This window comes from Stomoxys calcitrans, chromosome 2, assembly GCF_963082655.1.
Source record: "Stomoxys calcitrans chromosome 2, idStoCalc2.1, whole genome shotgun sequence".
Lineage (NCBI taxonomy): Eukaryota > Metazoa > Arthropoda > Insecta > Diptera > Muscidae > Stomoxys > Stomoxys calcitrans.
This window is the reverse complement of record NC_081553.1, coordinates 156,553,671-156,580,453: the sequence shown is the minus strand read 5'-3', so window position 1 is coordinate 156,580,453 and position 26,783 is coordinate 156,553,671. Positions and strand designations below refer to the sequence as shown.

General features: G+C 39.6%; 1 protein-coding gene across 1 annotated transcript in view; it reads left to right on the top strand.

The window, feature by feature from the left end:
• Nucleotides 1-26,783, top strand: part of LOC106094291 (synaptic vesicle glycoprotein 2C) — a 177,662-nt gene that overhangs the window by 54,990 nt on the left and 95,889 nt on the right. Inside the window, exon 4 of the mRNA XM_059363491.1 lies at nucleotides 22,102-22,223. Coding sequence (XP_059219474.1) covers nucleotides 22,102-22,223 — 122 coding nt within the window. The remainder of the gene's footprint in view (nucleotides 1-22,101; nucleotides 22,224-26,783) is intronic.

The following is a 26,783-nucleotide window of genomic DNA, read 5'->3' as shown; positions in this document are numbered from 1 at the left end:
GTGTAGGTCGGTTGGCATTGTAAATGGGCCAAATCGGTTCATGCTTTGATATAGCTGCCATATAAACCGATCTTGGGTCTTGACTTCCATATAAACCGATCTTGGGTCTTGACTTCTTGAGCCTCTAGACTGCGCAATTCTTATCCGATTGGGATGAAATTTAGCACGACGTGTTTTGTTATGATATCCAACATCTGTGCCAAGTATGGTTTAAATCGGTTCATAACCTGATATAGCTGCCATATAAACCGATCTTGGGTCTTGACTTCTTGAGCCTCTAGAGTGCGCAATTCTTATCTGATTGGAATGAAATTTTGCACGACGTATTTTGTTATGATATCCAACAACTGTGCCAAGTATGGTTCAAATCGGTTTATAACCTGATATAGCTGCCATATAAACCGATCTTGGGTCTTGACTTCTTGAATCTCTAGAAGGCGCAAATCTTATCCGATTGGAATGAAATTTTGCACGACGTACTTTGTTATGATATCCAACAACTGTGCCAAGTATGGTTCAAATCGGTTTATAACCTGATATAGCTGCCATATAAACCGATCTTGGGTCTTGACTTCTTGAATCTCTAGAAGGCGCAAATCTTATCCGATTGGAATGAAATTTTGCACGACGTACTTTGTTATGATATCCAACAACTGTGCCAAGTATGGTTCAAATCGGTTTATAACCTGATATAGCTGCCATATAAACCGATCTTGGGTCTTGACTTCTTGAATTTCTAGCGTGCGCAATTCTTATCCGATTGGAATGAAATTTTGCACGACGTACTTTGTTATGATATCCAACAACTGTGCCAAGTATGGTTCAAATCGGTTTATAACCTGATATAGCTGCCATATAAACCGATCTTGGGTCTTGACTTCTTGAATCTCTAGAAGGCGCAAATCTTATCCGATTGGAATGAAATTTTGCTCGACGTATTTTGTTATGATATCCAACAACTGTGCCAAGTATGGTTCAAATCGGTTTATAACCTGATATAGCTGCCATATAAACCGATCATGGGTCTTGACTTCTTGAGCCTCTAGAAAGCGTAATTCTTATCCGATTGGAATGAAATTTTGCACGACGTGTTTTGGTATGATATCCAACAATTGTGCCAAGTATGGTTTAAATCGGTCCATAACCTGATATAGCTGCCATATAAACCGATCTTGGGTCTTGACTTCTTGAACCTCTAGAGGGCGCAAATCTTATCCGATTGGAATGAAATTTTGCACGACGTATTTTGTTATGATTTCCCACAACTGTACCAAGTATGGTTCAAATCGGTTCATAATCTGGTATAGCTGTCATATAAACCGATCTTGGGTCTTGACTTCTTGAGCCTCTAGAGGGCGCAATTATCGTCCGATTTAACTAAAATTTTGCACGTAGTGTTTTGGTATTACTTTCAACAACTACGCTAAGTATTATTCAAATCGGTTCATAATTTGGTATAGCTGACATATAAACCGATCTTGGATCTTGACTTCTTGAGCCAAGTGATGGCGCAATTCTCATCCGATTTGGCTGAAATTTTGCATGAGGTGTTTTGTTATGACTTCCAATAACTGTGCTAAGTATGGCGCAAATCGATATAGAACCTGATATAGCTGCCATATAAACCGATCTGGGATCTTGACTTCTCGAACCTCTAGAGGGCGCATTTCTCATCCGATTTGGCTGAAATTTTGTATAAGGCCTTCTCTCATGACCTTCAACATACGTGTCTAGTATGTTTTGAATCGATCAATAGCTTGATACAGCTCCCACATAAACCTATCTCCCGATTTTGCTTCTTGAGCCCTTACAAGGCGCAATTCTTTTCCGAATGAACTGAAATATTACACAATGACTTCTACAATGTCAATCAGCATTCAATTATGGTCCGAATCGGACTATAACTTGATATAGCTCCAATAGGATAACAGTTCTTATTCAATATTCTATGTTTGTCTAAAAAGAGATATCGCGCATTGAACTCGACAAATGCGATCAATGGTGGAGGGTATATAAGATTCGGCCCGGCCGAACTTAGCACGATCTTACTTGTTTTTATATATTTACGTTTTTATAATCACCATCAAAGAAGGGTAGGAATCACGATAGCAGCTGAACGAATAAAGATATTCACTTGAAATTTTGCACACGAACTTCTTGTTGATGTAAGTCGCTGGGGATTTCCTTATTGGTTCAGATTCGGGCCTGATTTTCAAATTTGGATATAGCCCCATATAAACCAATCCTGCGATTTGACTTCTTGAGCTTCTAGAAGCCGCCGTTGTTGCCTGATTTGGCTGAAATTTTGCATTAACCTGATATACCTCCTATATAAACTGATCTCCCGATTTAGTATCTTAAGTCCCTGAAAGCCGCAATTATTACCCGATTTGGGTGAAATTTTGCACTGAGTGTATTGTTATGACTTCCAACATCCATAATAAGTATTTTTCAAATCGGTCTATAAGCTGATATAGATCACATATCCCGATTAGTCTTCTACGGCCCCTAGAAGCATCAATTTATGTCGCATTTGACGGAATTCTGCTGTTTTCTTAACTATAACTCTATAATTATGTTTGCTTGTCCTTAATTTTCATTTTAAACAATTACAAAATAAAAATGAGTAAATATTAAAGCCAAAAATCAGTTTACATTTTATAGCTGTTTTAAAGTTTGGACAGACCACGTCCGCTTAACAAAGTAGTAAAAAATATTCGCCCATCCTAGGGTTAAGAGGAGATTGGTCTACTAAATTAGGAGATTGGTCTACTTAGCAGCATATATAATTTCAGCTCAATGCTTCAGTTTGAAAAGATAGCCGCGTGATTAAAACTGGTGAACAGACAGACATCGTTAAATATCTTTGGAATTTTTTGATGATCGATCAACACGCATCCACCGGTTCTGTGACATGTGTCCTGCACGATATATGTACATGTATATTTCGGATGAGTAAAGCTAGCAGCTCGAAATTTTGCACAATTTTTTTTTTTTTGTTAAAGTAGGTCGGTTTGGATACAAAATAGGCCAAATCGGTTCATGTTTAGATATAGCTACCATATAAACCGGCCTTCCGATGTGACTTCTTGCGAATACAGGGAACAATAGTATTTAATGTATAATTATACCCTAAACAATACCCTGTGGTACAGGGTATTGTAGCTTAGTGCATTTGTTTGTAACACCCAGAAGGAAGAGAGATAGACCCATTGATAAGTATACCGGTCGACTCAGAATCACTTTCTGAATCGATTTAGATATGTCCGTCTGTCCATGTTAATTTGTGTACAAAGTACAGATTGCAGTTTTCATCCGATCGTCCTAAAATTTGGTCCAGGCATGGTTTTCGGCCAAGAGACGAAGCCTATTGAAATTGTATATATATATATGGGAGCAATATCTGAACCGATATTGCTCCCATATATATGTTCGTCCGATTTGCAGTAGTAATGCAATAAAATAGGCATTTCTTAACCGATTCTCTCGAAATTTGACTCTCGACAATACTGGGGAGTTTGATACAAATCGGTTTAGATTTAGATATAGCCATCATATATATATATATATATATATATACATGGGTTCATGTACATCGTAACAATGCGAAGCAAATGTCTAAACCAATAATTTGCTTTTGAGCAAGAATTTTTTAGCAAAACTAGAAAGCAAAAAACAATTGATTTTATAAAATTGATTTATACATGTATTTACACTTAAGATTCTTAGATGCCCACCACGGATGCTATGAAAAAAATAAGGGGCCAAAAAATGTTGTCTGTAACAATTTACGGATATCTCTCATTAGCGTACTTCTGCAAATTTGGATACAAATTAGAACTTCTAGGATTTCCAATAGTAAAAATTGTTCCTTTGTGCCTCAGTGTTGTTGTTGTACCCCCATATCTGTATGTAGAGGTGATCATCCTCGTAAGGCTCCATTGATGTGCCAGCAAGTTCCGGGATCCCCGGTGCCGGCTTCTCACTGAGACTCTTCAGCTAATATTTATTCCGTGCCGAGGTGCCTCGAAGAATGTTGGGCTCCCCCTCACCCGCCAAAAAGGTAAACACCCCTATGGTAACCACAAAAAATAACAACATTGACTTACGTATGTGCAGGCGAAAAGTTGAATTCGACATACACAAACCGAAAAAGATTCGATTTCCAGCGATTGTTGTTTGTTTGACTAGATTATTGTTCTACATTCACAAACAGGCTATTATTTTGGATTCTTAGCCCAAGCCCAATAGAAATGAGTCCCATAAAAGACTTTTTTTAAATAAATTTTTAGTATGAGCCGATGTTCGAAAAGTGGCTTTTTCAAGAATGGCATATTTCCGAAAAATTATCAAAAGAAGGGCGCTAAGGACCGATTTGTACGCAAAATACTAAGATTGTATTGCGTACAAATCCGTCTTATTGGGCGCTAAAGACGGCTTTTTACGCAAAATACTAAGATTGTTGTTTATTAAGATTAATTTAAAATGTGTATATAAATTATTTTGTTTGTAATACTCTTTATAGACGGTGTCGCCGACAACGAAGAGATGAGGCTCAAGGCAATGAGGCTCAGATTTTAATGAAATTGACAAATATATATTTATAAAAGTACAATAATTTTTCGAAAGAGAAGCCACGAAAATGAGAAAATAATTTTTAATAAAAGAAGAAGAATCATAAACACAGCAAATTGTTGTAGGTATTTTTCTAAAGCATTCGTAATTCGTATTAGTGGTGAGAAGAAGAGAAACAAATGGTGCGAAAGAAAATGTATCACTTCTTGCACAGAAAAAAATCGGTTTCAATCACAAAATTACTTGATTCGATTCATTTTCTAATTGAAACTGCTTCAATCACGAAAATGATAATATCAATCAAAGCTTTTGAAGATGGAGATTGAAAAAATGCTATGAAAACAATTGTGTATTCATTTAAAAAATGATTGAAAATTTATTAAATGTCCAACTATTTTTTTTATTGATTCAATTAAAAAATTTATTGAAATATCCAAAACATCCAACTAATTGGATTTTTAATTGGATCAATTAAAAATTGATTTGAAAATAATCAAATGCTATATAAAAAATTTGTGCGAAAAGCGTGCTATATAGGGCGCACCCTCAATTTCAGTGCAAAATGGTTTACATATATAAAACCCCTGGAACAAAATTTTGAGATTTATGAGGTTCCATGATAACTCCTTAAAATGCAAAGGAAAATATTGTTTCCCAAAATATACAAAAGAACATGTTCCTGAGTCGAGTGCGAGGCACTGCTGCCATTGGCACAGTCTTGGATTGACGGAACCCTAGTATTGCCATCTGGAAGATCATGTTACACGGATGGATCAAAGCTAGAGGACAGAGTTGGCCTGGGTGTCTACATTGAGAACCCAGGGACTGAGATCAGTTTTAGACTGCCTAACCATAATACGATCCTGCAGGTGGCGATCCGGGCGATCACGGAATGCGTGAAGTGGTGTGGTGCCAACACGAGGACGTCGAGTCTGAACATCTTTACCGACAGTAAATTGCCATAAGGGCAATAATAACCAGGACGGTAAGGTCACGAAGTCTTGCAGTGTAAAAAGGAGGATGGCAAAATCCGCATCGTTTGGGTGCCGGGCCATAACGGAGTAAGGGGAAATGAGAGGGCAGACGATTTAGCGGTGAAGGCAAGAGGACTGCCATCAATAAACTTGGTTAACCCGAAGCCTTTCGAGTCGACGCAGTCCGATTTAAGGGCGTGGGCGACAAACGCCACGCCCTTAAATCGGAAATCGGCGAAAATCCTATGGGGGGATCCCATGTATAGCTATTGGTATCATAACGGGACAAATAGGACTGCGAGCTCACTTATGTAAAATCGGTGTGACAAGTGATAGCAAGTGTAGGGCAAGCGGTGAAGATGATGAGACGTTGGAGCATTTCCTTTGTTATTGCCCGGCTTTCGCGTCTAACAGATGCCGGCACTTAGGTGGAGACACAATACCAGACATTAACCAACTTGGGGGAGTGATATTGAAAACAATTAAGGAATATGTAAGTAGCACGGAATTCCTTATTTTAAATTTTCTTTTTAGAGGTTACTTTATAGTTTTTAGAGAGCACAACAAGCCGATTACTTGCTTAGGTGTATGTCCATAGTGGCATGGGACGGATTAATATCTCCCTCCCCTCTTTTCTACCTAACCTAAACTTACATACTGTCCGTAAAGATGTTCACACTCCACGTCCTCGCGTTAGTACCATACCACCACACGCATTCCGGATCGCCCTGATCTCCCCCTGCAGGACCGTATTATGGTCAGGCAATCAAAAACAGATCTTAGTCCTTGGGTTCTCAATGTAGACCCCCAGGCCAACTCTGTCATCTTGCTTTGATCCATCCATGTAACATGATCTTCCAGACGGCAATACTAGGGTTCCGTCAATCCAAGACTGTGCCGCTGGCATCAGTGCCTCGCACTCGACCTCAAGTGTCGTCTCAGGTATCCGTTCAGAAACCTATTTCATTCCTTCCTATCGTCGCCTCGAAAGTATGAGCTGCTCTTATCCTCAGTCCATTCTCCCATCTGTATGTCAATGGGGCGGATATTTAGAATAGTCTCCAGCGCCCTAGTGGGCGTCGTCCTCATCCATCAGCCTATGCCAAGACAACATGTTCTCTGAACTTGTTGCATGGTCCTAACGTTGCAGTTTTTCCTATCGCAGTCCACCAAACTACTGAGGCGTAAGTAATGTAAAGTATGGTATTTTCGTTTTCAAATGGTTGATGTGGTGGTAATTTTAATTTGTTTTGCTTATTTAAAAAAAAAAACAAGTAAAAGCGTGCTAAGTTCGGCCGGGCCGAATCTTATATACCCTCCACCATGGATCGCATTTGTCGAGTTCTTTTCCCGGCATCTCTTCTTAGGCAAAAAAGGATATAAGAAAAGAGTTGCTCTGCTATTAAAACGATATCAAGATATGGTCCGGTTCGGACCACAATTAAATTATATGTTGGAGACCTGTGTAAAATTTCAGCCAATTCGTATAAGAATTGCGCCCATTGGGGCTCACGAGTAAAATAGAGAGAACGATTTATATGGGATCTGTATCGGGCTATAGAACGATTCAGACCATAATAAACACGTTTGTTAATGGTCATGAGAGGATCCATCGTACAAAATTTCAGGCATATCGGATAATAATTGCGACCTCTAGGGGTCAAGATCCCAGATCGGTTTATATGGCAGCTATATCAGGTTATGAACCGATTTGAACCTCATTTGACACAGTTGTTGAAAGTAAAAATAAAATACGTCATGCAAAATTTCAGATAAATCGGATAGGAATTGAAGCTAGAAGCTCAAGAAGTCAAATCCCCAGATCTCTTTATATGACAGCTATATCAGGTTATGAACCGATTTCAACCATACTTGGCACAGTTGTTGGATATCATAACGAAATACTTCGTGCAAAAATTCATTCAAATCGGATAAGAATTGCGCCCTCTAGAGGCTCAAGAAGTCAAGACCCAAGATCGGTTTATATGGCAGCTATATCAGGTTATGAACCGATTTAAACCATACTAGGCACAGTTGTTGGATATAATAACAAAACACGTCGTGCAAAATTTCATTCCAATCGGAAAAGATTTGCGCACTCTAGAGGTTCAAGTAGTCAAGGCCCATGATCGGTTTATATGGCAGCTATATCAGGTTATAGACCGATTTGAACCATACTTGGCACAGTTGTTGGATATCATTACAAAACACGTCGTGCAAAATTTCATTCCAATCGAATAAGAATTGTGCACTCTAGAGGCTCAAGAAGTCAAGAGCCAAGATCGGTTTATATGGCAGCTATATCAGGTTATAGACCGATTTGAACCATACTTGGCACAGTTGTTGGATATTATAGCAAAACACGTCGTGCAAAATTTCATTCCAATCGAATAAGAATTGCGCACTCTAGAGGCTCAAGAAGTCAAGACCCAAGATCGGTTTATATGGCAGCTATATCAAAACATGGACCGATATGGCCCATTTACAATACCAACCGACCTACAATAATAAGAAGTATTTGTGCAAAATTTCAAGCGGCTAGCTTTACTCCTTCGAAAGTTAGCGTGCTTTCGACAGACAGACGGACGGACGGACGGACGGACGGACAGACGGACGGACATGGCTAGATCGACATAAAATTTCACGACGATCAAGAATATATATACTTTATGGGGTCTCAGACGAATATTTCGAGTAGTTACAAACAGAATGACGAAATTAGTATACCCCCCATCTTATGGTGGAGGGTATAATTAGCAACAATTTTTCATTAAATTAAAATTTTTATACCCAGCGTAGGATGATCGTATACTAATCTAGCCATTCCATTCCAATATTGATCTGGGATCCTATAATATTGGTCTAGGATCCTATAATGTTTATATATTAGTGTGTCCGTCTGTCTGCCGATATCACGATAGCGGTCGACCGAATATATGTAACCACTTAAAATTTTGCTAAGATACTTTAAGATGTACGTCATTCGATTGAAAATGGACCATATCTACTCAGATTTGGATATAGCCCCATGTAAACCGATCCATCTGTTTAACTTCTTGGGCTTCTGGGACTCAATAATAATTTGGCTATAATTTGCACAATGACTTCTCCTACGACCTCCAACAATGTGCCAATTATGGTGTGAATCGGTCCATAACCTGATATAGCTCCTATGTAAACCGATCTCCCGATTGTTCTTATTGAACCCCTAGAGGGCGGAACTCTTTACCAATTTTGATGAAATTTTGCACAACGACTTCTCCACTAACCGACAGACGACTGTTCAGCAGGTGCTTTTAACGATGACACCTGGTTCAAGTCTTAAGGACAAGGCCGAAGCTATTCAATCTTCGCATGCCTATATTTTGTCTAGGCAAACGGCCTTCTCTGACAAACCAATACGCTCTTTAAGCGGTTGGAATAATAGAAGGCGCATCGCTCTCAGGTTTATTGGGAGGTTTGGCGCGAATGATCCTCCCTTAATTGGGCTCGGAGAATCGCTGTACGGACTACCCCAAAGGCTACACGTCTAGATCCAGTTAAAAAGCTGCAGTCTCCTAGAGGTCATGCCATGCCCAAAAGAACTTAGGCAAACAAAATTAATATGGGTCTTAGGACCTTTGGAAATGTCAGGACAGCTTGGTGATGGTAGTTGTCGACAAGGGAGAAGAAGAGGCTACAAACCTAAGAACAATTGAAGTAGAATAGTCAATAGACTGTTATCTGTATACTCTGATGACCCTGCGGAATTGCCGGGGCCTTCGGCAGTTGTTGGCGATGCAGGCTGGTATCGAGGCCGTTACAAATATATTGCTTTCGGGGATCAACGCTCAGTTGAAATGTGTCGTTGTGTCCTTAACAGATTGGTAACATCTGGTCAGGCGCGGCACCAATGGTACAAGCTTGGATACCAAGAATTCCCTCAGATCCTGAATCCATACTTGGGAGACGAAGGGACTGTAACCCCAATCTTTCAACCATTGACTGGAAAATTGGATGAGGCTAATGATGGCCGGAGATATGCAGGATTCGTACTAAATTCCGACTTCGCGCATACCTCTGGCGGATTGTAGAAGACTGAAAATCCCCTTGCCACGATCAAAACAGGAAGGTAAGGCGTCGAGACGGTACCCAACAAGTACTGTGTGGGTGGGTCATCCGGTTGGATTGAGTTCAATTTGTGCGACAGCGGGGAAGGACGGAACTCAAAAGATACCTTGGCAGGAGCAGCTAGTGAAGCATCTATGGAATAATGGTTCACAACGCAAATTTCCAGTGTGCGGAGGAGGAGTGGTTCCACTGCTTTCTCAACTGAACCTCGATGTGTAAGGAAACTCATTATTTCAAGGTCGAACGAATCTTGGGAGTACTCAAGGATACGGGGATCCCACTCCCCGTATCCTGTATTCTTGCAAAAAGTCTTTTAAATGTTTTTCTTCTTCCGTCGCCAAGTACTGAAGACTCAGTAGTAACCAGCCTTGAGATTAAAAGGTCTCATTTCTGGCTGGCTTCCCCACATATAGTGTATGATTCGGGGTTGCCGCCTTCCAGCCTTAAGTTGCTTGAAAAGCCGCTTCTGCAGGGAAAAAGAACCTAATTGCTGCTTATTCAATCTATTATATAAAAATGAAATTGCAGCGCTTTGTTTGATTGTTAGTTTGTTTGCCTGTTCCGTACACTGATAGAAAAATTACGTTACTTTGCCAATACCACCTGGTATTATTTTGTTCGCGTCATTGACAAAGATTTTTAATACCATTGATATCAGTGCAATACCAGGCAAAGGAGGCTATTAAGAATTGACGGCGTCACATTTGTATTCTTGTCATCGCGCCAGAAGTGTTGTAAAGCTTTGTACTTAAAATATTGACGCCATTATAAAATATTTGTTAAACAAATTAATACAATTTGAGTGCGTGTAAAAATCTGTCCAAAGACTCGACGGCGATGAAAATAGAAATAGTAAAAATTCTCAGGACATTCTACATCAAGAACATGATAATCTCTTGTATGGAAAACGTTGCTGTGTTGGTGCATTCATATAATAACCACTTATGGGTATCAATGGATATGGAATCAATTGCTGAATTGAGGTTGGTCACAGTATAACTTTGCTTTTTGTAATTTTTAACATAAATAATCGTATAAAATTATATTAACATTGTTTTTAATGTTTTTTTTTTTTTTTTTTTTGTTTCATTGGGGGGGTGGAATAACCAACGGTCTGGTGCTAAAACTAATAAGAGTTTAGTATTAACACCAAAACCAGTTCGGTAATAAGGCTAGCTATTGATAGTATTGATAGTGTTGCTTTACTATCAATACCGTATGGTACTGAAATGAGTACGTACCAACTTTTCTCAGAGTATATAGACTCAAAAACGGCTGAGCCGGTTTTCATGAAATTTTTCCAAAATGGTAGAGTTTGAGCCCCCGATGAAAATATGGTACTACATTTTTTGATATCCGAATGGGGGGAGGGGGCGGTTCTCCACCAAACCCCCCAAAACAGGCGTGAATGTCCAACGTCATAAAATGGGTTTCAAATGGAAGGTCATTGGGAGTTGACCACGAATCTAGTATACACATTTGGCACTAGTAGTTCACGTGTAGTTCGAGCGGTATAACATGTGAATTAAAGGAAAGGTCTATGTCAGTAGAGTTCGGTACTAATGTTGACATAAGGATTCAAGTATCTAGGTCACGTCCTGCCGTTCAGCAGGACATGTAGACAGCGACAATAAAGGATTCAACTAAATTTCCTAAGCGTGGGGGGCCCGTCATTCTTCTCCCAATAAAAATAACACCAAACTGTCATGTAGCACGACCGGGAATATATTGTTCTCAAATGATAGGATGTGTCAGAGGGCAATCCCTCTCCCTATTGTACCCAAACAAAAAGGAATAAAAAACAAGTAAAAGTGTGCTAAGTTCGGCCGGGCCGAATCTTATATACCCTCCACCATGAATCGCATTTGTCGAGTTCTTTTCTCGACATCTCTTCTTAGGCAAAAAAAAAAAAAGATATAAGAAAAGATTTGCTCTGCTACTAGAGCGATATCAAGATATGGTCCGGTTTGGACCACAATAAAATTATATGTTGGAGACCTGTGTAAAATGTCAGCCAATTCGAATAAGAATTGCGCTCTTTGTGGGCTCAAGAACTAAAATAGAGAGATCGATTTATATGGGAGCCGTATCGGGCTATAGACCGATTCAGACCATAATAAACAGGTATGTTAATGTTCATGAGAGGATCCGTCGTACAAAATTTTAGGCAAATCGGATAATAATTGCGACCTGTAGAGGCTCAAGAAGTCAAGATCCCAGATCGGTTTATATGGCAGCTATATCAGGTTATGAACCGATTTGAACCATATTAGGTACAGTTGTTGGATATCATAACAAAATACTACGAGCCAAAATTCATTCAAATTGCATAAGAATTGCGCCCTCTAGAGGCTCAAGAAGTCAAGATCCAAGATCGGTTTATATGACAGCTATATAAGGTTATGGACCGATTTGAACCATACTTGGCGTAATTGTTGGATATAATAACGAAACATGTCGTGCAAAATTTCATTCCAATCGGATAAGAATTGCGCACTCTAGAGGCTCAAGAAGTCAAGACCCAAGATCGGTTTATATGGCAGCTATATCAAAACATGAACCGATATGGCCCATTTACAATACCAACCGACCTACACTAATAAGAAGTATTTGTGCAAAATTTCAAGCGGCTAGCTTTACTCCTTCGGAAGTTAGCGTGCTTTCGACAGACAGACGGACGGACGGACGGACGGACAGACGGACGAACATGGCTAGATCGACATAAAATTTCACGACGATCAAGAATATATATACTTTATGGGGTCTCAGACGAATATTTCGAGTAGTTACAATCAGAATGACGAAATTAGTATACCCCCCCTCCTATGGTGGAGGGTATAATAATATATAAAGAGCGATCAGGATAGAATAGGAAAACAATAAAAGGTCTTTGGTAGTAGAGTATACCTTTTAATTGTAAATTGGGATAGACACAGGAGGACCCGCGGATCTTTAAAAATATTATATCCCAAGTGGAAGCTTTGAAATATGATTTGGAATATAGATAACCAATACAAAAACAAGTAAAAGCGTGCTAAGTTCGGCCGGGCCGAATCTTATATACCCTCCACCATGGATCGCATATGTCGAGTTCTTTTCCCGGCATCTCTTCTTAGACAAAACAAGTAAAAGCGTGCTAAGTTCGGCCGGGCCGAATCTTATATACCCTCCACCATGGATCGCATTTGTCGAGTTCTTTTCCCGGCATCTCTTCTTAGGCAAAAAAGGATATAAGAAAAGAGTTGCTCTGCTATTAAAACGATATCAAGATATGGTCCGGTTCGGACCACAATTAAATTATATGTTGGAGACCTGTGTAAAATTTCAGCCAATTCGTATAAGAATTGCGCCCATTGGGGCTCACGAGTAAAATAGAGAGAACGATTTATATGGGATCTGTATCGGGCTATAGAACGATTCAGACCATAATAAACACGTTTGTTAATGGTCATGAGAGGATCCATCGTACAAAATTTCAGGCATATCGGATAATAATTGCGACCTCTAGGGGTCAAGATCCCAGATCGGTTTATATGGCAGCTATATCAGGTTATGAACCGATTTGAACCTCATTTGACACAGTTGTTGAAAGTAAAAATAAAATACGTCATGCAAAATTTCAGATAAATCGGATAGGAATTGAAGCTAGAAGCTCAAGAAGTCAAATCCCCAGATCTCTTTATATGACAGCTATATCAGGTTATGAACCGATTTCAACCATACTTGGCACAGTTGTTGGATATCATAACGAAATACTTCGTGCAAAAATTCATTCAAATCGGATAAGAATTGCGCCCTCTAGAGGCTCAAGAAGTCAAGACCCAAGATCGGTTTATATGGCAGCTATATCAGGTTATTGACCGATTTAAACCATACTTGGCACAGTTGTTGGGTATAATAACAAAACACGTCGTGCGAAATTCCATTCCAATCGGATAAGAATTGCGTACTCTAGAGGCTCAAGAAGTCAAGACCCCAGATCGGTTTATATGGCAGCTATATCAGGTTATGGACCGATTTGAACCATACTAGGCACAGTTGTTGGATATAATAACAAAACACGTCGTGCAAAATTTCATTCCAATCGGAAAAGATTTGCGCACTCTAGAGGTTCAAGTAGTCAAGGCCCATGATCGGTTTATATGGCAGCTATATCAGGTTATAGACCGATTTGAACCATACTTGGCACAGTTGTTGGATATCATAGCAAAACACGTCGTGCAAAATTTCATTCCAATCGAATAAGAATTGTGCACTCTAGAGGCTCAAGAAGTCAAGAGCCAAGATCGGTTTATATGGCAGCTATATCAGGTTATAGACCGATTTGAACCATACTTGGCACAGTTGTTGGATATTATAGCAAAACACGTCGTGCAAAATTTCATTCCAATCGAATAAGAATTGCGCACTCTAGAGGCTCAAGAAGTCAAGACCCAAGATCGGTTTATATGGCAGCTATATCAAAACATGGACCGATATGGCCCATTTACAATACCAACCGACCTACAATAATAAGAAGTATTTGTGCAAAATTTCAAGCGGCTAGCTTTACTCCTTCGAAAGTTAGCGTGCTTTCGACAGACAGACGGACGGACGGACGGACGGACGGACGGACAGACGGACGGACATGGCTAGATCGACATAAAATTTCACGACGATCAAGAATATATATACTTTATGGGGTCTCAGACGAATATTTCGAGTAGTTACAAACAGAATGACGAAATTAGTATACCCCCCATCTTATGGTGGAGGGTATAAAAAGGATATAAGAAAAGATTTGCTATGCTATAAGAGCGATATCAAGATATGGTCCGGGTTGGACCACAATTAAATTATATGTTGGAGACCTGTGTAAAATGTCAGCCAATTCGAATAAGAATTGCGCCCTTTGTGGGCTCAAGAAGTAAAATAGAGAGATCGATTTATGTGGGAGCTATATCAGGCTATAAACCGATTCAGACCATAATAAACACGTATGTTAATGGTCATGAGAGAATCCGTCGTACAAAATTTCAGGCAAATCGGATAATAATTGCGACCTGTAGAAGCTCAAGAAGTCAAGATCCAAGATCGGTTTATATGGCAGCTATATCAGGTTATGAACCGATTTGAACCATATTTGGCACAGTTGTTGGATATCATAACAAAATATTACGTGCAAAAACTCATTCAAATCGGATAAGAATTGCGCACTCTAGAGGCTCAAGAAGTCAAGACCCAAGATCGGTTTATATGACAGCTATATCAGGTTATGAACCGATTTAAACCATACTTGGCACAGTTGTTGGATATCGTAAGAAAACACGTCGTGCAAAATTTCATTCCAATCGGATAAGAATTGCGCACTCTAGAGGCTCAAGAAGTCAAGACCCAAGATCGGTTTATATGGCAGCTATACCAGGTTATGAACCGATTTGAACCATACTTGGCACAGTTGTTGGATATCATAAGAAAACACGTCGTGCAAAATTTCATTCCAATCGGATAAGAATTGCGCACTCTAGAGGCTCAAGAAGTCAAGACCCCAGATCGGTGTATATGGCAGCTATATCAGGTTATGGACCGATTTGAACCATACTTGGCACAGTTGTTGGATATAATAACAAAATACGTCGTGCGAAATTCCATTCCAATCGGATAAGAATTGCGCACTCTAGAGGCTCAAGAAGTCAAGACCCAAGATCGGTTTATATGGCAGCTATATCAGGTTATGGACCGATTTGAACCATACTTATCACAGTTGTTGGATGTCATAACAAAACACGTCGTGCTAAATTTCATCCCAATCGGATAAGAATTGCGCACTCTAGAGGCTCAAGAAGTCAAGACCCCAGATCGGTTTATATGGCAGCTATATCAAAACATGGACCGATATGGCCCATTTACAATACCAACCGACCTACACTAATAAGAAGTATTCGTGCAAAATTTCAAGTGCCTAGCTTTACTCCGTCGGAAGTTAGCGTGCTTTCGACAGACAGACGGACGGACGGACGGACGGACGGACAGACGGACGGACATGGCTAGATCGACATAAAATTTCACGACGATCAAGAATATATATACTTTATGGGGTCTCAGATGAATATTTCGAGTAGTTACAAACAGAATGACGAAATTAGTATACCCCCCATCTTATGGTGTAGGGTATAAAAATAGTTGTGTGGACTTGAACGATACCCCAGCCCTGAAAATCTTGACAGCCACCTTCAAAATGCTTGGCATTATGTGGCTCAAACAAAAACGCGTTCTAACACGATGCTGATATTATTTCAGGGCCCGCCCCTAAACTCCCTTCAAATCTACCACATTTGCCTGCGATGGCAATAAATAATAGGTATTTGGTAGTAGAAAACAAATTTGATATCCAATTTTGAGACCAAGTGTTTAGAGGTCGTCTCAGCCCATAAACTCCCCCTAAATCAATGGCAATTGGGGCTCAAGTAAAAGAAATTTGAGATATTTTGATATTTTTTTGGGCTAAGTGGTCGCCCGACCCGACATACCCCTCAAACTCAAATCTTATATCTGTTTTATGGCCAAATGTTTCATGGACGCCTCACTTCATAAACTCCCTCTAAGCCACACACATATACGGACTATAGAAATATGTAGCTCAAATGTTGTTTTTATAAAGGGTGATTTTTTTGAGGTTAGGATTTTCATGCATTAGTATTTGACAGATCACGTGGGATTTCAGACATGGTGTCAAAGAGAAAGATGCTCAGTATGCTTTGACATTTCATCATGAATAGACTTACTAACGAGCAACGCTTGCAAATCATTGAATTTTATTACCAAAATCAGTGTTCGGTTCGAAATGTGTTCAAATTTTGACAAATTTTGTTCAGCGATGAGGCTCATTTCTGGTTGAATGGCTACGTAAATAAGCAAAATTGCCGCATTTGGAGTGAAGAGCAACCAGAAGCCGTTCAAGAACTGCCCATGCATCCCGAAAAATGCACTGTTTGGTGTGGTTTGTATTTTTTCAAAGATGCTGTTGGACGCAACGTTACGGTGAATGAACACATTTCGAACCGAACACTGATTTTGGTAATAAAATTCAATGATTTGCAAGCGTTGCTCGTTAGTAAGTCTATTCATGATGAAATGTCAAAGCATACTGAGCATCTTTCTCTTTGACACCATGTCTGAAATCCCACGTGATCTGTCAAATACTAATGCATGAAAATCCTAACCTCAAAAAAATCACCCTTTATATAGTATGAATATGATATCCACTTTCGGGGCAAAGGGTTTGGCTTCTCCAATCCACCAATAAAAACCAAAAGAATGACCAACTTTAACCTATTTTCAAAAACTCCTAATCTCGGAGATCTGTGGGACAATCTAAGCGAAATTTTTTATAATAACTCAAAAACAGAAATTTGGTACCTTATTTAGGGTGGGATGGAAATATAAGCCAATAATGACAAATTGAGGCTAAAATGGTAGATGTTTGAGACTAGAGCACGAAACTGATATATGGGGGTCCACCTGACCCCCAAAAATACCCCCATACCGGACATATTTACCGACCATAGCAATACAAGGCTCAAATGAAATGTATTTGGGAGTAGAGCACCAATATAATATCCACATTGGGGCGAAATATCCGTCTCAGCACCCCCAAACAGGGCTTATTTCCTTACCGTGCCAGAATAGGGCTCAGATAAAATAAAAGTATGAAAGCTAGTCTTATATATAAAAATTATTTTGTGTTTGTTTGTTTGTATGTAAGTTCCATATAGACTTAAAAATCGCTGAACCGAATTTTGAAATATGAAAATAGGGTACTAACATTTTTGATATCTGATATCCCCCTTACCCTAATTTTCAGAACAGCAGATCTCGGAGATGGGTGGTGTGATTTAAGCTAAATTTTGTGTGCCCTCTATAAGTAACCTAAAAACAAAAATTAGGCATCCAAATTTCGGATGGGGTACCTGGGGGCCGCCCCACCACCAAAACACACCAAATATATATAGACGAATTTTGACAGTATTGGACTGAAATAATAGGTATTTTAGATAGGAAAACGTATCTGATATCCAATTATGGGACCAAGTGTTTGGGGGACCACCCCACTCCCCAAAACACCCCTAAATCGGACATATTTACCGGCCATGGTAATTTTAGGCTCAAATGAAAGGTATTTGAAAGTGGAGTACGGAATTGATACCCACATTTGGGACCACGTTTCTGGGGGTCCACACCACCGCCTATACCAACCAACCACCACCATTGGAGACTTTCCACTCTTATGAGAATATCGATCACAAATAAATTCTTTCAAGAATAGAGTACATCTAACATTCAAACTTAAGTGACCGCAAACCCTCCGAGCGATTTCATAGAACAATAAAGATTATATGGGATTTAAATAGAGGCTTCTATATATTGTTATACTGTTAGTCAAAATATACCATTTTCGAAGCATGATATTTCACTAAAAGGTCTTTAATTGTCAAAAATAAATATTCAAAGGATAATTTTGCTCCATATATTGTAAAAGAAGGCGCAGCGGAGCGGGCCCGGTTCAGCTAGTATATTATAAGTTTTGATTTTTAATAAAGGGAATAAACCGACCTTTATAACATCGAACAGGCAGGAGGCATAAATATCTTCCCAGACAGCCATTTAGCCATTAAACCCCTGGAGAACGTCGTTCTGAATTCAAAAACCGCCCTTGACTGTCGCAAATCCCCCAACGAGATGGCTGAACAGTTAAAAATTCACCTGTTCTAGGTGCCGAGCCACAGATATATTCCAGGGCATTGCAATGCGGGCGAGCTTCCGAGACTAGGAACTACCTCACACATTCCAGGGAAACTGGAATCTCTGGGTATGCCTCTAGCGATGTAAAAGCTAAGTCTTCAGAGTCAGACCCGAAGGTCAACGAATGATAGATGGTCATAAAGGGGGGGTTGTCGGCATTCCAATTCATTATCTAGACTTGAAGAGGTCTATCGCTTTGCAGTTGCTGGCTAAAACAGACGTCTCAGTCATTGTGTCCATCATAACAGGTCTGGTCCGAAAACATGCTGACAGAGTAAAGGCTGCAAGTGCCGACTTTTGCCGAAGCCGTGAGGACATCGAAGAAGAAGAGACTGTAGAACACTTTCTGTGTGTGTGTGTCACGCACTGGCAATAAGAAGGAGTTACACATTAGGTTCTCATTTCATTGAAAACCTGTCTGATTTAGCGGATGTGAATATTCGCAAGTTGTAGAGCTTTGTAGATAGTTGTCAGTAGGAACTAGAATGGACGATAACGTCTAAGTGAGTCTGTTGGCAGACAGCCACTTAAACCGAACCTATTCATAAGCTTTCAAAAATTAAAGTTTTTCAAAGAATTGAAGTTACAACTTTAATATTTATCAATTATTGTATTTTTTTGTTTAGACGATGTAATCAGATTTTTTTTTTCTGATCGTTCTATGTTTCGCCTGACAATTTTCGTTTGAATATCCGTTAATTGATATAGCTCTCACATAAACCTATTTCACGATTAGCCTTCTACGGGTTATTATATTTTAGTTTAGCAATTCACCTAGGACAATACCATCAATAGCGCTCTCAGTTAACGATTCTGATATCCCTTGGCATTATTCAGTCAAATATTTGGAAAAACTAAATGTTAAGCATCATATTACGTATATAGCTGTCAAAGCAGTCAAATGCGGCAGGGCTATCTTCTCATAAATAAATGGTCATTGCTGATACCGGAAAACAAAATCTTGCTGTACCAAATGTGTATTCACCCGTTAATGACACATGGATGACAAGTACAATAGATTCTCAACTCGTACTTTGCACGAGATCTCTAAGCAACCTATAGTAAGCTCTTACCTAGCAGAACTTTCTTAAAGGTTTAAAATGGCTTGCAGATTTTCTACCTATGAGGAAATTAAAAAAAAATATCAGATAACAGCGTTCCCGTTTTGTGCTTTTCTACCAAATTTGGTATAGTTTACTTCCAACTTTAATGGTTTGGTCGGATGGACGGCCCATTTCGAGTTTTGGTATATTTTCAGCGAAATTGCATTTTATACCCACTACAATAGGATAAAGGGTTTATTAATATAGTCATTCCGTTTGCAACACATCGAAACATGAAAATAGTTATGTATATTCACTTCATTGTCGTAAAGTTTTAAGATGATTTAATGATGTCCGTGTGTCTGTCCGCCCGTCTGTGTGTTCGTCTATTGTAATCACTCTACATCCTTCAAAATTTGTGATATTGAACTGAAATTTGTGACAAAACCATAGTATTTCAACACGCAGGTTAAGTTCTCGCATAGGTCAAATCCTATTGGGAGGGAGTTTGGTAAATTTTTTGTAAAATTTTAGTCGGACATTTTATACCCTATACATATACACCATAGGAAGGGGGTATACTAATTTTCAACACGCAGGTTAAGTTCTCGCATAGGTCAAATCCTACTATTGGATATAGTTGCCGAATGGCTATTGAGGGTCTTAAGCCCATAGCATACGCATTTTTCATCCGATTTCGCTAAAATTTGGATCATTGATTTGCACAACGTCCAATCGTATCTGAGCCGAGTATGGTCTCTATCAGACAATATTTAGGTAAAAGCTGAATTTTGAAACAATGGGATGCAATAAGATCCCAGATATTCGGACCGAATACATTCCATTAAGAAACTAGAACAAACCTCTCAAATATCAATTCATTCAATGAACATTCCATTAAGGATCCTGTTTATAGCAGAGTCTAAACGGGGTGCCGCGACACTTCTTTAGGAAGAATTTTTTACATGGCTAAGTACCTCACAAACCACCGCTGACATTTTCTGGTGTTCTCCCCAGAATTTTAACCCAAGCGTTATGCGTCATAGGTAGACATTCTAACTTCTGCGCTACGGTGGCCTCAATATCGAACCATATTTAAATATAGCTGTCACATTAACCGATCCGCTGTTGAGGTTCTGAGCGCATTTTTTGACCAGATTTTGTTGAAATTTGGTACAGCGAGTTGCATTAGGCTCCCAATACCTGTGCCGAGTATGGTCAAGAGCGAATTATACTTGGATATAAATGATATGTTCTATTAGACCCTAATAAGGCAACAGACTCGTAAAAGCCTCTGTTATTTCCCGAATTTGACCAAATTTACAATTGTGGTTGGTTTTGGTTCCCTCAACATTCTTACGCAATAATGACCAGTATCCCGGAAATTGTTAACAAAATTTGAATAAAACGTGGGCCGAAGTTATTCGTTTTTATTTCATTTTTGTTATTTTTATGTTATATTATTATATATTCCTAAATAAATAATAACTGTTACAAGAAATTTACGTGTATTTTGATCTAGTTTACAATTTCGGACGGTTGGGAGGGAGTTTGGTAAATTTTTTGTAAAATTTTAGTCGGACATTTTATACCCTATACATATACACCATAGGAAGGGGGTATACTAATTTCGTCATTCTGTTTGTAACTCCCCGAAATATTCATCTGAGACCCCATAAAGTATATATATTCTTGATCGTCACGTCGTTATAAGTCGATCTGTCGAAAGCATGCTAACTTTCGAAAGAGTACGTCGATCTGGCCATGTGCTTCCGTCAGTCTGCCGAAATAAGGTCGAACGAATAAAGCTAGACACTTGCAATTTTTGCAAAGATATTTCTTAATGATGTGTGTCATTAGAAATTGCAAATGGACTATATCGATTCAGATTTGGATGTACGCCGATCCATCGATTTAACTTCTTGAACCCCTAAAGGATGCAATTATTTTCCGGTTTGGCTATAATTTTGCACAAGGACTTCTCGGATGACGTCCAACATCAGTCATATATATATATCGTATATATATATATTGGGTTGCCCAAAAAGTAATTGCGGATTTTTTAAAAGAAAGTAAATGCATTTTAATATATATATATATATATATATATATATATATATATATATATATATATATATATATATATATATATATATATATATATATATATATATATATATATATATATATATATATATATATATATATATATATATATATATATATATATATATATGACCCAAACAAGTAAATTTTTTTTTCGCATTTCTGCATCGACCAGAGTAGTGTTTGTTCTTATTTGCAACGCTTCATTTGCGGAAAGTCCCTTGTGTTAAGCTCCAAGTTGTATATCCATACAATAAAATAGTTTTCACACTATTGTTCAATATATAAGATGTTTTGTATTATAGAAGATGTCACTGCATCTCCTAACTTTGTTGAGTAATTTTGCTGCAAAGATAGGAAAAGTGATCAGCATCTTCAAAGCCATGGCCGTTTATAATGAGCGGTGTCAGTTTTTTGTTCCTTTAAAATAATTATGATTAGTAAATTTATTGACGTAATTACTTGTCAATTTTAAGAAATTCATTCAGAAATTTTCTTTATTTTCCTTACAGCGTAGCTGGCACAATGGGGATAGTGTTTCCATACTTAGGTGAATTTCAGCCCACAAAATACAGAGAAAAAATCTTATGTTGGATGGAATTATTCTGGACTTTTGGCGTAATTATACTTCCAGGTAAATAAAAAATTACAAATATTTCACATAATTACTACTAAGCAAGAGTTAATATGTGATAATTTCATAAATATGTCACCTAGCATAAACTATTGTAATTAGGGTGTGAAGTAACTTACTTATTAATCTTATCTTAAAAAAATATCAATCTTATCTTAAAAATGCCATATATATTGAAAATCAAAATACTCCCTGCAAAGATTCAGCCAAATTGGACAACAATTGCGGCATCCAAGCGATTAAGTTGTCAAAGGTTATAACCGTTGATGGAAGTCTTAACAAAATACTTCCTGCAAAATCAGCCCAATCAGATAACAACTACGGCTTCAAGGAAATCACGAAGTCAAGTCGCAATCTCCAGAACCAACATCATGTGTTTTGAAAATATTTCCATAGGGTTTGACCTAGACTGGTGGAGTGACTGTGCCAGGATCCACAAGCCGACAGTCGACTATTCAGCAGCACTTTCACTTTCATATCTCACCGATATGGAGAGAGGCTCCCTTAATTCGACTCGGAGATTCGCTGCACAGGCTACCCCGACTTTGTCGACAAGGGAGAAGAACAGAGCTGCACACGAAGGAACAATTCGAGTAGGATAGTCAATGGACTTTCATCTGTATACACCGATATTCTTGAGGAATTACATGGGCCTCCTCCAGTTTGTGACGATGCAGGCTTTTGCTAATTGCCTTCAGGATCAAAGCTCAATTGAAATGTATGCTTGCGCCAATGCGAGATCTAGCCAGACTCAGCACTGGATTTAGTCAAGAAGAAAAATATTCTATTTCTTCTCTACCAATAACACACGCTAGGATACCAAGAATTACCTCAGATCCTGAATCCACACTTAAGATACTAAGGGACTGTTATCGCAATCTTTCAGTCACCGACATGCAGTGTTCGTGCTAAACTCCGGCTGCCTCCCAGACCTAAACAAGTCTGATGGAGTTGTATCCTATGGATTCAACAAATTGAGACAGAAGGTGTGTAGCAGTGGTATGGGTGGGGAATCAGAAGACGACTCAGCAGTCGTTGGTGAACACTTGTCTGAGAAACTATCGACCACATCTCTAAAGTTTGGAGGATTGTAGGAGACCGAAAATCCCCCTATCATGTTCGAAACAGGAGGATAAGGCGTCGAAATGGGACCCGACAAGCCCTGAGCCTGTATTCTTACAAAGGGAAGTCAAAATGATTTTCTTCTTCCGTCGCTTAGCACTGAAGATTCCGTAGTAGCCGGCCTTGAAATTATTGACTGGCTTTCATATATATGTCGAACGATTCAGAGATGCCGCCTTCAAGCCTTAAGTCGCTTGTTGAAACCGTTTTTGGGGGTAAAAGTACCTCATTGTAGGAAGTGATGCTAATGCACATCACCAGATATGGGGAAGTCCGGATATCAACGAAACTGGTGAGCTGCTTATCGGAAAGTTGCGATCTGACGGTTTGTAATATAGGGAGTAAACCGACCTTTATTACCAGAAACAGGCAAGAGGTGCTAGATATTACCATTGTATCGGTATATATAAGGGGAAGGATGTGCGACTGATAAGTGTTAGATGCCTACAGCTCCTCTGATTATCGTTATAGTAGTTTCAGCCTTGGAATACAGCAGAAGTGGTCCCCCGGTTAAACAGAAGAAAGTCGGAGTGGGATAGATGTCGGCACACATTCTGCACGACTACCTTTCTAGACCAGAAAAGGATGTGGAAAATGCGGAGGACATTGACATAATGTTCAAACGGACCTCGAAGGCCCTTAATAACTCAACAAGTGACGCCTAGAGCAAAGACAATGTGCAAACAGCGACGATCCAATTTTATACCCCAGAACAGGTTGGTCTATGGAAGGGCTGCAGAAAACACTTCTACAGGGCGAAAGCCACAAGGGCACCAAACGATTTTGACGTCCAAATGGATGAGTTTAGAAAATACAACAGCGAACTGAGAAAAGCTTTGAACAAATCATGGGTGAAATTCTGCAGATCCTTATAGGATACATCTTAGGCCACGATGCAAACGAAGACGCTATCCTCGAAACCTATTACAGTGGAATATATTCAGAAGTCAGAGAATGTATGGATAATGTCTTATGAGAAAAAACTTAAACTACTCGCTAATATACATTTCCAAAGAAACTCTACAAAGGACAACGTTGCGCCTGAAGAGGTTTTCAATGATATGCATCCGTCGGATATTATTGGGAAATTGTATCTGAGCGTTTGGGCGATAACAAGTTTCGACTCTTTTAAATCGCCATGCCCTGATGATATATTACCGGTTGAATAACAAACTGTGTACGATAGACTATCTCTTTGGCTTAGGGAGACTTGCCCTGCTTGTATCAGCATGGCATATATACCTGAGGGATGAAGCGACACAAAGGTCACTTTCCTTCCAAAAGCAGGAAAACCTTTCCATACGAAGGCGAAAGACTTGCTTCCCATCAGGTTAGGTTAAGTTGAAAGAGGGAGAGGATATGAGACCGCCCCATGTCACCATGGACATACACTCAAGCCAGTAAACGGCTTGTTGTGCGATCCGGATCTCCCCAAAGGATTTTCGGCATCCTACCGACCGTTTCGCTGTTCCACAATAGTACGTTCATCTCCCACGCCCTTAACTTGTACTGCGTCGCCCCGAACGGCATCGAGTTAACCAAGTTTACTGACGGCAGTCCTCTGGCCTTAAATGAAAAATCATCTGCTCCTTCATTCCCCTTACTTCGCTGCGGCCCGGCACCCAAACGCATGATCCGCATGCCATCTTCAGAAAAGGCGTTAATCTTCGAGACTTTGCCGTCTTGATTGTTAGAACAATTACTATTATTGTCCTGATGGCCAGTTTACTATCCGCAAAGATGTTCACACTCGACTCCCTCGAGTTCACACCACATCAACTCACGCTGCCTCTGGCAGCAGTATCTCGCACTCGACCTCAAGTGTCGTATCAGGTATCCGATCGGAAATCTCTTCCCTTCCTTCCAGGTTTCCTATCGCCGCCTCGAATATACCGCAATGATATGAGTTGCTTCCATCCTCAATCCATTCATCGCCTTAAGTCTCATAGCCGCAATGGCTGCCTCACACTTAATCTGTATGTCAATGGGTCGGATATCTAGAATAATCTCCAGTGCCCTAGTGGGCGTGGTCCTCATCTCTCCGCCTATGCCAAGACAACTTGTTCTCTGAACCTGTTGTATTGTCCTTATGTTGCACTTTTTCTCCATAGCAGTCCACCAAACTACTGAGGCTTAAGTAAGTATTAGTTTAATCACGCTCCTGTAAAGCTAGTGTACTATCCTTGGTTCAGGCCCCATTTCGAGACTGCGGCCTGTCTTAATAGTGCCCAACATCTGCGAGTCTTCTCAGTACGCTCCTGAATGTGACCTGTCCAAGATCACACTCAAGTATTTGACCTTGTCAGATATCGATTTCTTTCTATTTAGGAGACGTGGTGCGTCAAATTAGCCCATTTTCGTCTTCCACGTAAACAGGCAGATTCCAGTCTTCTCTGGGTTAACATTGAGACCCTTGAGTCTAGCCCTGTCGTGTGTCATCTGCAAGATTCTTTCGGCCCTTCTGCATAGTTGATTCGGGTCCTTACCCCTTAGAAGTATTATAACAACGTCTGCCTAGCAGACGGGTTCAAATCTCTCCTCAATCAGCATCCGTAATATGTTAATTATGGTGGTCACCCATAGGAGTGGCGACAAAATGCGCCCTTATGGCAATCTCTGTGCCACATTCTCCCTTATATTTATGTCATGGGACCCACCATTTATCCATCGGTTCCTTCGTATATGGATCATCCAGTCTCTAAAGACCTGGTCCACGCGGTACTGGTTCAATGATTGGATAAGTGTGTCGGTCCGCACATTGTTGAAAGCCCCTCAATGTCGATGCATACCACCAATGCGTACGTTTTGGAATCGAAGAATTTTCCTGTTTATTACACAACCTCTCGCAGGGCAATCCAACCTTTCCTTGACATAAGCATGCTCTTTGTACTTGAGCAGTTCGCTAAAGGCCTTGGGTATAAATACCACCCTTGCCTCTAAACAGACTTTCGGAGTGTATATAAGTTAACAGTTACTACATTTCTGTTTTTATTAATTTGAGTGCTTTTACAGAACTAAATCAAAAATCTTAAACTTAGGTTGAAGTTGGTTGGTGCTGCTGTTGGCGCTGCTGCTGTTGGTTGGTGCTGTTGCTGGTGCTGCTATTGGTTTCTTGCTGATTGACGATTTTGTTATTGTTGTCGTCATGAGGTGTCAGGTTACCCGCTTTGCTGTGTTTGCTGTTGATCTGCGGTACTGGTGGATACGGATTGTTGACCCTTGCGTTAGCTGTAGAAATGCTTACATTTCATTACCATTACCATTTCATATTGTTGCTTACAAATCATGATGGTTCACTGTTTGTTGTTGCAGGCGGACAATGTTGACTGACAGCGGTCAATGAATTAATCAATAGAATCAGCAATTTTTTGGTATCGAAATCCAATATAAAGAATTTTTTGTTTGGCTGACATCCCAGCAAACATCTTTGATGTTAAC